Source organism: Rhinolophus hipposideros (genome assembly GCF_964194185.1).
Source record: "Rhinolophus hipposideros genome assembly, chromosome: 20".
Lineage (NCBI taxonomy): Eukaryota > Metazoa > Chordata > Mammalia > Chiroptera > Rhinolophidae > Rhinolophus > Rhinolophus hipposideros.
This window is the reverse complement of record NC_138066.1, coordinates 13,590,346-13,603,043: the sequence shown is the minus strand read 5'-3', so window position 1 is coordinate 13,603,043 and position 12,698 is coordinate 13,590,346. Positions and strand designations below refer to the sequence as shown.

The window sequence follows — 12,698 nt, the reverse complement described above, 5'->3', positions numbered from 1 at the left end:
AACAGTAGAATTGTTAGCTGATGGGCATAAGTAGAGAGCAATAAATGTCCCATAGAATAGTGACACCACAGAGAGGTGGGAGCCACAGGTGGAGAAGGCCTTGCGGATACCCCCGGAGGAAGGAACCTTGAGGATGGAGGACAAAATTCGTGCATAAGACGTGATGATGAGTAGGAATGGGATGACTCCAATGAGCCCTCCCATTGAGAATTTGATTTGGGTTGTATTGCATGTACTTGAGAACTGTTGTTGTTAAAATACTGAGGTTTCAAAGTTCATCAAAGTGCACAATTTTAAATGGATTGATTTTATCACATAAAAATTGCTCTTCAAAATGCTGTTTAAAATGAGGCACCCTTTCCAGCATCATTGTATTATGTCAATTTATTGTGATATTCTTTTATGTATTTCAGTAAGGTTTTCATGTTTTCTTCTTGTAGTTCTTCCTCCTAATTTTCAATTTTATTGAAAACCCAATCTATTTTCATTGGCTTTTAATTGGATTTTTCTAGTATTGAGGAAAGTGATTTCATTTAAATATTTTTTCCACTGATATTTCTGTTGTATTATACCAATGAGATTTCAGAATGTACCCCTTACACCACCTAGTGTTACCATCTCATGGAGAATATAAAATACTTCAGGAAATACAGTATTAAATGAAAATGTGTAATGCAAGATTATATGAAGTATAGTCTACTTTTGTGAATATATGTACATATACAGAAGTGGCTGCTTGGGTAACAGGATGGAAGATAACATCACAAATAAAGGTAGAGAATAAAGACAAAGAACAGACTTGCGGTCATAAGAGTTCAATGCTCTGCATGTTGAGATTGAACTGCTCATAGACCCTCAAGTGGAGATGTCCACTGGGCAGAGGAGAACAACAGCTGGGAACTCGGGAGAAAGGCCTGGGCTTCAGATAGAGATGTGGAGGTCAGCAGAATATACAAAAGGATGAAAGTGGTGGGTTTGGATGCCATCATTTAGAGGGGACAACTAAGGATACAAATGGACCAAGGCTGGATACCTAGTCTATGCCACAAATGGAGCTAAAACTTTTGTTTGTTTTTTTGTTTGTTTTCTAATGGCTGTTCCCTTTCTTGTTGAAGTTGAAGAAAGTCATAAAAACCCATAAAATCACACCGTCTGGAATCTTACATAGACTCAATAATTGACACACTGTGTGACTTGACAAGTAATTGAACAGCATATTTTTCAGTCTGTGAAATAGTGATGATATCTTCTATACTTTCTTAGAATTATCATGAGGCTAGAATAAAAACATAGTTATAAAGTTCTTTTCTGCAGTCCAAACTATTATATCAAGAGAAGAGAAGTGTCCTTCAACTCTGAACTTGTATATCACCTTCTAGCTTCTTTCCTCATTGCTGGAGAAATAAATTTTAGGACCCTCGGTATTCATTATACTCATATAAAGACAAATACAATCCTGTAGTAAAAGGGTTTTGGAGGTGAACACACAAAGCAATATACAGATAATGTATTGTAGAATTGTATACTTGTACCTATTATGTGATTGTATTAACCAAAGTGACCCAAATAAATTTAATGTAAAAAAAATTAATTCCAGGTAATAGCCCATCAGGAAATACAAAGTTAACACAAATATAAATCAGAGGGGGGAAATGATTAAGAGATAAAATATGTGAAACTTCTGTACATAGAAGTCATTTAGAGAGAGCTGGGATGATGAAATGTGTGGATCTTATGTAGTACTGACCTAAGAGTACAGAGAATATTTAAATAAAAAAAAAAAGATAGCACAATCACAGCAGAGTTCTGATTGAAAAAATAATATCCTGTAATGAATTAGTTAAGAATGTAAGGTATGGAAATTTAAATAATACTTCTTAATCTATGCTTTTCCAGGATCTCCAGGGAAAGACATAGAGGAAGGCCAAGTCAGAGGTCACAAAGACTTGTTTCCCTAGTTCAACTATGCAGTTCCAATTCATCCCTTTTACATATTGAACAATTATATAGTGTGTCATCTTGAGTGACTTTCCACGGTGAAGAAGAATATCTAGATAATGTTCCAATATTGTTCATAACATATCTACAGAATAAACTATAGGCAAATCTCAAGTGTTGCCATCATACTAACAAAAAAATATCTTTTTACAAAAGACTCTTCCCAGGGCTCCCTTCATGTCTCTGTTCCTCAGGCTGTAGATGAAGGGGTTCAGCATGGGCGTCACCACAGTGTACATCATGGACATGACAGTCTCCTTAACAGTAGAATTGTTAGCTGATGGGCATAAATAGAGAGCAATAACTGTCCCATAGAATAGTGACACCACAGAGAGGTGGGAACCACAGGTGGAGAAGGCTTTGCGGATACACCCAGAGGAAGGAACCTTGAGGATGGAAGACAAAATTCGTGCATAAGACGTGATGATAAGTAGGAATGGGATGACAAGAATGAGCCCTCCCATGAAAAATATCACCAACTCATTAACTCGAGTGTCAGAGCACGACAGCTTCAGCAGAGCAGACATGTCACAGAAAAAGTGGGGGATCACGTTGTCTGCACAAAAACACAACCCAGCCATGAGCAGAGTGTGTAACAAGGCATGGAATGTGGTCAGCACCCAGGACAGCGCCACCAGGGAGAAGCAGAGCTTGGGGCTCATGATGGTGGTGTAGTGCAGGGGGAAGCAGATGGCCACATAGCGGTCATAGGCCATGGCCACTAGGAGGAAGCTCTCTAGGTCTGCAAAAAACAGGAAGAAGTACATTTGGGTCAGACAGCCTGCGTAGGGGATGGACGGGACTTGGCTTTGCATGTTCTGCAGTAACTCGGGCATTGTGACAGAAGAGAAGCAGAGGTCAGAGAAGGACAAATTGCTGAGGAAGAAATACATGGGCGTGTGGAGGTGGGAGTCCAGGTGAATGAGCAGGATGATGAGGAGGTTCCCCAGGACGGTGGTAAGATACATGGCCAGGAACAGGGCGTAGAACAGGTCTCGTTGATCTGGTTCAATAGGCAGGCCCAGGAGGAGGAATTCTGAGATGATACTTTGGTTCCCCATTTTCATGTTGCTATTCTTTATCTTTTTGAAATGAAAAGTAATTTGTATTAAATTGCTAGTCACAAAATAGTCACTAGGATGTGAAATACAGTATGGGAAATATAGTCAATAATGTGTAATATTTATATATAGCGTCAGATGTGTATTAGGCTTTTGGGGGATCACTTCATAAATCATGTAAAATAACCTAATCACAGCTCTGTACACCTGAAATTAAAGTAATATAATATTGAAAGTCAATTGTAATTTTAAAAAATAGGTACACAGTTACAATGTAAATACAATATAGGAAATATAGTCAATGGATTGTAACAACTATGTACGGCATCAGATGGGTAGGAAACTTGTAGGAGTGTGTACATGTCTAATCACTATGTTGTTCTGTACACCTGAAACTGATAATAAAAAATTAATGACTTTTAAAATTTTTAAATGAATAATTTGTATTAAATTATGAACCTATATATATGTGTACACACATATACGAATTGCAGAACTTTGAAATATTTTTTTAATCATGCACTCATAAGTTCAGTATTTTATTTTTACTCTACCAAATATAAACATAAACATTTTCATAAAGCAAAACTGAAGGCATCTGAGGCTATATATCCAATTCAACCGCCTTCCTGAATTCTATCAGAATGTTCCATAATTGCTTCATGAGTGGAGTCAATGGGCATGATCTGAAAGGAGGAAGGAAGTAGTCTAGTATTTCTGTATGCCTCTGCCTTATAGATGTGTTGGAGAGAAGAAAAAAATCCATGCCAAGTTTCTTCTAATAAAGCAAAAAAACTGAAAATAAATGATGACAGTGTTAAGCTGAAAAGGATTGAAAAAGAGTGGCAAATATTCAAATAAGTAGGATTACGCAATTGATAAAGCAAAAGCCTATATTAACAAATTGGAAAACATAAAAGCAGTAAAATGGATCAAATAATATCAGTGCTTTTGTTTCCAAAGATCAACAAAATAGACAGAACTGGACAAACTAATTTTTTAATTAAAGTTTACTGGGATTAAATAATTTAAAATTACATTAAATAATAAAAAAATACAGTAAAGTTTCCGGCCAATATGATGTTTTAAAAGATATAAATAACAGTAAGACATTAGGAATAAGAAAAACGATATAGTCACAAAGGCAAATTTTAAATCTTCCTAAAATTTCTCAAATATATTTGAAAATCTGAATGAGACATTTTCTAGGCAAAGATAAATTGCAAAAATTGGCTCAATAATATATCACGTGTCTAAATAGGCTATTAAAATAAATAATAAAGAAGAGAAACAAATATGAAATAAACAGAAAGAAAACAATGTCCAGTAAAAGTCCTTAGGCCAACAAGAAGCATATGAAAATGCACCTAACATTATTATTCATCAAGGAAATGAAAATTAAAATCTGAAGATACTACTACATATCCACTAGAAAGGCTAAAATGAAAAACATTTACAATATCAAATGTCAGCCAGGATGTGGAGCAATTCACACTCTCATACATCACTGCTAAGAATGTAAAATAGTAAAACCATTTTACAAACTGTTTGTAGTTTCTTAAAGTTTAACATTCATCTACACTATGATTAAAAATTTCACTCTTGAAATACCCAAAATAAGTGAAAACAAATGTCCCCAAAAACATGTGTAATAGAATTTCCAACAGTAGCTTCAGTCATAACAGCTAAAACCAAAAAAACATCCATTGGCAAGAGAATGGATAAGCAAGTTCTGGCATATTCATTTCACTGACACACTACAGAGCAATGAAAATAATGAACTATAATGATCCAAACAACAACATAGATAAAATCTCAGAAAGATGAATGTTCAGTAAAAGAATCCAGTTCATGAGCTGGCAAATCTAACCTTCGGGGACAGAAACCAGGATAGTGGTTACCTTAGACACTGGTGGATAGTAAGTAGGAGAGGGCACGAGGGAGATTTCTGTGGTAATGTAAATGCTCTGTATCTTGATCTGTGCAGGTGCTTACAGGGAAGTAAAACTCAGTGAGCTGAGCACTTACATTTCTGTGCCATGTGGAAATTATATTGCAATTTTTAAAACCCTTGGGCCAGGAGGCTTTCTAGATTTTTCAAACTTACAAGGAACAAATAATCCCCAGGCTCTGCATAAAGCATTCTAGAACCTAAAATTCAATACAAATCTACATAATTTACTGGGGAAAAAACACAATCATTAAGTGGGGTGTCTCGGGCCCCATTTAGATCATCTTTCTGAGAATCTCGAGAAATACATCAGAGAATGATCTGTCTTATCAAGAGTCAAAATTACACATATTGGTAAAGCATTTAAACTATCAAAATTTGGGGGGGGGCAATCAAAATGAAGTATATTGATTAAAACATCCACTAGCAATAAAAGGCAAGCACCAAATGTGAGCCAAATATGTAATTTAAAATTTCAATAACACATTTAAAAACACAAAAAGAAGCAGGCAAAATTAATCCTGATAACATTTCTCAGAGCCAGTATATCCAAGATATCTTCATTTCAGTACAATTGAAATTAATGAAATTAACACAAATTAATTTCAAAAAAAAATACGTCCTGCATCTATTTTCTTCAAATGCCAAAGTCTATTTCACTCATACAACACATGTCTTTTTGAACTGGCCACAGTCAAGTAAACAACAGCCAGAGGTAGCTAATGGCTACCAAACTGGACAGTACTAATCTAAAGTACAAATTCTCCATGACATATTCTATGGCCAACTAAAAGGAAATGTTAAAGAAATGTTCAGTAAGTAGCAGCACTGGGAAATGGAAAATAGTGCCATTGGTATACCAGGATTTTGAGAATTTCTGGATTATATTAAGCCAGTGGGAATCATATTGAGGAAAAGTTCAGCGTAACCTCTTGACAAAAGCAGAGCAACAGAGAGGCCCACCTAGGAAATAAATGGTCCGTTTCTCCCAGAATCTAGAAAACTCCCAAATTCAGAGAAATGAAATGGGTCTTGGGGCCACTGAAGGGTAGAAGGAAGTGAAACAATCAACTCTAAGGAAGAGAGAAGAGTCCCAGGTGTGAAGCACCTGTTCACAGCCCAAACATAGACATCATCCCAGGCATGACGGGTTTATTAGGTAAACAGGAGACTTGCCTGAGGAAGCTTCTAATGAAGCCAGTGGGGCCACATACAGAGGGCACCCAGACTCTGGTGAGGGTCTGGTCACGACAGTAAACACAGCAGTGAAGTCCCCTAATCTGATCCTGCACGCAGTACTTCCTCCTCCACTTGTATAGGTGCTGAGGCCCCTGTGAGTCCATAATTTGAGGCTGAAGAAGGTACAGGCCAGGGAGCGGTGAGCAGTGAGCTGATCCAATGGCCACCAGAATCCTTTCTAGTGTGCAAAACCAAGTGGGTATTCTGCCACCACTCATCCATCCACTCCTGCACCCTTCTCTCTGCTCTGCTCCTGGCATTCCTACTCCACAGAAAGCCCATATTTGTCTACCTACCCTGCTTATCACACCCCCTCATCCAGCCATCTCAGAGGATAAGGGGAAGGTGAGGAAGAGCCCAAACTAATCCGAGCCCATGTTCCCTGCCTGCCCAGCCTGGGGACATTTTAGACCCACAGGGGCTGCTCAGACTCAGAAAGACATGACGGGCTGACTTGCTGAAGGCAGTAAAGTTCTCTCACCATCTACAGGCACTAACCCCTGTCCACCCATGCTTAGGATCCACTTTGTGACACGGGAACTACTGGGAACATGGCTCTCCCTCTTTGATTTCTTTGTTACCTAGGTTAGCACAACCTCCACCCACATAGAAGTCTTCTCTCTCTTTTCCCTTTGAAGACTTCACTGACCCAGGGGACCTTATGCAGGCAAGTAAGACTTAGATGGGAATAGAACTGAGATGAACATTCTGGGGCATGTCAGGGGAGCAGCTGAGAATGGGTGAACCCAGGGTGACATACACAGTATTTAAGTGCTAGGTCCCTGGAGCCAGTCCTCCTGGGATTACCTTACTGCATCGTACCAGCTTCATGACCTTGGCTGAGAAACTTAACCTCCTCTACAATGAATTCTCTCACCAGCTTACTAGAAATGAAAGTATCTAATTTATCATGACAAGGGAGGGGAAAAATGGAAAAATCTATGTAAAAAACTTGCTATACAGTGAGACAGTGTGGCATTAGCAAGACTTACTGTTATCATGATTAAGCTATGTGATGAGGATGCAACATTTTCCCAAGGACCCCTACCCTTATCTCCTTCCCTCCCAATGAGGACAATGTTGGGATGGTAGAGAAGGTATGGAGCATGTGGGAAGGTAGAAGCTACTGGCCAGAAACAATACACTGGAACCACAATAGTGAGGATTTCCTGTCACATTATGCCTTGAATTTATTCCTATGTAAAGTCATTATTAATATTAAGAGAGCTCGATGGAGGGGAAAGAACACTGGTTTCTCATAGAGGAGCACTCAGGATGGTCCCTTACACATTGTTTAACTTGCCTCCAAACACAATATTCAGGAGCCCATAGGAGTCAGACTCCATTGTTTACTGGCCTGTGACCTTGGCAATAGCTGAACATACACAACATTACATCCACCATCACTGAATCTTCCATACCTCACAGAATTGTAGGTTTGGAATGATTGATACTTGCAGAGTATAAAATATACAATTTATTAGTTCCCACGAACAAGTCTGGTGATTCCCAGTTACATTTAGAGATGGAATCACTGTTGAGAGTGGAAAACAGCAAGGAAGATGCCTTCTAAATCATCCTGCAGGTGTTATGTTACAGAATTATGGAATATTAATATCTGTTTAAGGGAATTTTAGTATAACTACTTCTTCTGAACTCCCTCCCCACTCACCTAGCTTGTCTGAATGTGGCTCCAGAACCTGCTTCCTGTTTGCTGCTTCCACCTCATGCATTGCCAGCCAGAGTCCCTGCCATTGTCTTCTGACTCCTCTCTTCTACAATGCCCTGACCCCTGGGATCCCTGGGTCCCATAGAAGCTCATTAGTAACAAACCTGGTGTTTGTCCCCTCCCGCCCTACTCCTGCACATTTCTGAATAAATCGTGTCCAGACACAGAATTCTGGATTCACCCCAAATAGGACCTTCTCAAGGAACCTTTTCCTACCACCGTAGCACACTCTAGTATCACCCTTCTCCATCTTCTGCAGTATCTGGCCTTCTACAAAGTTAGCATAATCAAATACTGTCAGGCGATCACCACTGTTTTATGTTGTGCAGTGATTGCTCCCTTATATACCAACGATCACTTCTTAGCTGAAGTCTAAGCTCCGTGATAGCAAGTAATGTGTTAATTTACTCACCAAGGAAATACTTAGTCCATTAGTTCATTAATGCATTCCTTCAAGAAATATTTACTGGGAAATTACCATGTGCAAGGCTTTGAGCCATGTGCTGTGGGAAAGACTGCGGTTGAGGTAGAAATGGTTCTTGCCCTCAGACAGCTTACAGTAGCTGTCAGACACAACTAAATAAGCTACTATCAAGTATTATATAGGTTTCATAGGGGAAATACAGGATGTGATAAGGGTACATACAAAAGACAGTTAACCTTATCCAGAAAGTCATGGAAGAAATCTATTTTTTTAAATAAAGTTTAAAGAATCTAAGGAGTTTTCTAGGAAAAGAGAATGAAAATTGTCCAGAGAGAGAAAAGTACATGGCAAAGCCCAGAGGTGACAGAGACTTGAGCTGTTTACACAGTAATGGGGTTCACTGTGGCCAAGGTGTATGTGGGTGATGGGCAGAGGGCAGAGGATGTGGGTCTCTGGGAGAGAGGAAAGGTAAAAGATATAATATGGCAATTCTTCAAAAAGTTAAGCATAGAATTAGCACATGACCCAGCAGTTCCACTCCTGGGTGTATGTCTGAAAACACTAAGGTACTGAAACAAGAACTTCTATATGAGTGCTCACAGCAGCGCTGCTCACAACAGCCCTAACTGCAAACAGCCATCAACTGATGACTGGAAAATAAATTGTGGTGAATCCACACATGGAATATTATTCTGCAATAAAAATAAATGAAATACTGATTCATGTAAGAGATGGATGAATTTTGAAAACGTTATGCCTGTTGATAGAAGCCATTCACAGAAGCCAAATATTGTTTGATTCTCTGTATATGAAACATCCAAATTGGCAAATCCATAGAGACATGAAATATATTGGTGATTGTTAGGGGAAATGCATAGTGATTATTAATGGGCATGGGATTTCTTTGAGGGTAATGAAACTATTCTAAAGTTGATTATGGTGATGGTTGTGCAACTCTGTAAATATACAAAAAATATTTAATTTATAATTGAAATGGTGAGTGATATGGTATGTGAATTGTATGTTAACAATCTCATAAAAAGCAAATCTTTATCATTGGGGAAATTTATGTATAGATTATATATTAAATATATGTGTATTAATGTAAAATCACTTGGTTGTGATAATGGTAGAGTTATGTATGAGAATGTTCTTGTTTCTAAGATATTCTGAAGGCTGGATATACTGGATAAGTGTCCTAAGGTCTGAAAATTATCTCAAATGGCTCATCTATTTACAGAAAGGAGAAGAAAGTGAAAGAATAAACAAGAGCAGAAGAGAGGCAGTGAGGGAGGGAAAGAGGTTGATATAAGATATAAACATAAACAAATAAAATGTGAAAAGATTTGAGCCCTGATGGAGTGTAAGAAATACAAACTAATTTGAAATCAAGCTTGTTACTTTTGTTTAGAATATCACAGGTTTAATGACATAAGCTTCTATTTGTGTCAAATCTATGAGATCAAGTACACACCTTGTTTTGGCATTGAATATTTATGGAACAACAATATTATAAATTCTGTCTTTTATCTAAGTTGTAGAAAATAAAATTATCATTTTGTGTAGATAGATTGTAGTGCATAAATTTCATATCTGGTACTAAAATTATTTGTCTTACAAAAGTAGAGAACAGAAAAAAATGGAATAATAAAAATGTTCCAAGATATAATACTAGATAACACTCTTGAAATGGAAAAAGATACAGATTTACAAATCAAAAGAGATTTGCTGTGTTATTTAAAAATTGTAACAAAAATCAGCCGATACAAAAACAAAATCTGATGAAGTTATTAAACTTCATGTTGGAAAATAATACTACAAGTTTCGGGGTTAGGGTAGAAGATGGCTTTACCCATCGTGGAGAGAAGAAGGAGTAGTCAGTCTTACCTCAGATTTTTCCACAGCTGTTTTGGAAAATGGGTTTTCAGTGTGAAAACAGATGTCCACAAAATTCAATACCTAGCCAAGCTGTCCTTCACAGGTAAACAAACATACAAATGGAAAATCTAATTTATGAAAATTCAACAATTATTGCATTCATGTACCATTCTTATTTTTAAAATGACTGGAAGAGATAACCCAAAAAAGGAATTAACTAAAATAGAGAACACATACACACACAAAACTCATAATGGTAAATTAATGGTGGGAAGAAGTCTCTTTAACGTAACTAATAATAAAATAAGAAAATATGATAATGAATGCTTATACCTTGCTTAATCATTTAATAGAAAATTGAATTTAAAACAAATAGCATTAAAAAATTAAAATTTCATTCATATAATAAAGGGATAAAAATATTCCTTTAGGATCAAGTCGGGTTAGAAAAGACACTACAGCTATATGAATTCTTGAGGAAAAATTGATATGATACAGATATTTGATGTGAACATGTGAGTAGGAATAGGTTAAGTAGGAACCACATAGGTCAATGGAACAGAATAGAGAATGCAGAAATACATGCACCCACACATGGTCAACTGACTTTACACAAAGGTACCTACCCAGGTAGGTCAGTGGGGATTGGATAATATTTTTCAACAATTCATAAACTTCGAAAGCTGGATACAACCCAAATGTCTATCTAAAGGTGAATGAATGAACCAATTGTGCTGTATATGCACAATGGAATACTGCTCATAATAAAAAGAAACAATCTACTGATAAACAGTTTTATAGCTAAATCCACAAAACGTTTTGCTGTGCTGAAGACACCAGATACAGAAGAAAACAAACTCAATCATTCCATTTATATAAATTTCAAAATCAGGCAAATCTAACCTATAGTGATAGAAACCTGGCCAATAAAAATCAGGTCAGTGGTAGGAAATGGGAGATTGATTGCAAGGGGTCACAGTGAATAGTGAGGTTGAGACTTGTGAGGTTGAGAATAGTGAGGTTGAGATTGACTTGGGTTGAGATTACTTGGATGCATATAATTGTCAAGACTCATTGAACTGTGCACTTAAAATGGATGCATTTTCTTGTATGTAAATTATATTTCAAGATAATTGAATGTACATCAGTGCTCTTATTCACACATCCTTGCTTTACCATAAAACTTCATTTATTAATTGGTCCATTATGTAGTCGTTCATTTACCACTTCTTGTTTTTCCAGTTTGGTGTTTTTTTCCTGGTTAACACTGAAGTTGAACATCTTTTCTGTTAATATTCTTTGTACATTTTTGTATCAGTTGTTTGTTTAATTCTTACATCATTTGTAGGAGTTCTTTGTAAATTCTGAATTTTAATTTGGGTCTGTTAGACATGCTATAGTCTGTCTCTTCTCTTTCAAATTTGTTTATGTTATCTTTTGTCCTGGAAAGTTTCTTATTTTTATATGGTATATAAGTCAAGTTTACATCACAAAAATATTCCATTGAGAATTTGGTTTGGATTGCATTGCATGTACTTGAGAACTGATGTTGTTAAAATACTGAGGTTTCAAAGTTCATCAAAGTGCACGATTTTAAATGGATTGATTTTATCATATAAAAATTGCTCTTCAAAATGCTGTTTAAAATGAGGCACCCTTTCCAGCATCATTGTATTATGTCAATTTATTGTGATATTCTTTTATGTATTTCAGTAAGGTTTTCATGTTTTCTTCTTGTAGTTCTTCCTCCTAATTTTCAATTCTATTGAAAAATCCGATCTATTTTTCATTGGTTTTTAATTGGATTTTTCTAGTATAGAGGAAAGTGATTTCATTTAAATATTTTTTCCACTGATATTTCTGTTGTATTATGCCAATCAGATTTCAGAATGTACCCATTATACAACCTAGTGTTACCATCTCATGGAGAATAATAAAATATTTCAGGAAATACAGTATTAAATGAAAATGTGTAATGCAAGATTATGTGAACTATAATCTACTTTTGTGAATATATGTACATATACAGAGGTGGCTGCTTGGGTAACAGGATGGAAGATAACATCACAAATAAAGGTAGAGAATAAAGACAAAGAACAGACTTGCGGTCATAAGAGTTCGATGCTCTGTATGTTGAGATTGAACTGCTCATTGATCCTCAAGTGGAGATGTCCACTGGGCAGAGGAGAACAACAGCTGGGAACTTGGGAGAAAGGCCTGGGCTTCAGATAGAGATGTGGAGGTCAGCAGAATAGACAAAAGGATGAAATTGGTGGGTTTAGATGCCATCATTTAGAGGAGACAACTTAGGATACAAATGGACGAAGGCTGAATACCTAGTTCATGCCACAAATGGAGGTAAAACTTTTGTTTGCTTGTTTGTTTGTTTGTTTGTTTTCTAATGGCTGTTCCCTTTCT

The 12,698-nt window shown here is 36.7% G+C and overlaps 1 protein-coding gene across 1 annotated transcript; it reads right to left on the bottom strand.

Moving 5' to 3' along the window:
* Positions 1–2,126: 2,126 nt before the first annotated feature.
* Positions 2,127–3,065, bottom strand: LOC308488865 (olfactory receptor-like protein DTMT; the record flags this gene model as incomplete). Its single annotated transcript, XM_081029095.1, has 1 exon — positions 2,127–3,065. The coding sequence occupies one exon, from the start codon at positions 3,063–3,065 to the stop codon at positions 2,127–2,129; it is 939 nt and encodes a 312-aa protein (XP_080885221.1).
* Between the last annotated feature and the right edge of the window lie 9,633 nt (positions 3,066–12,698).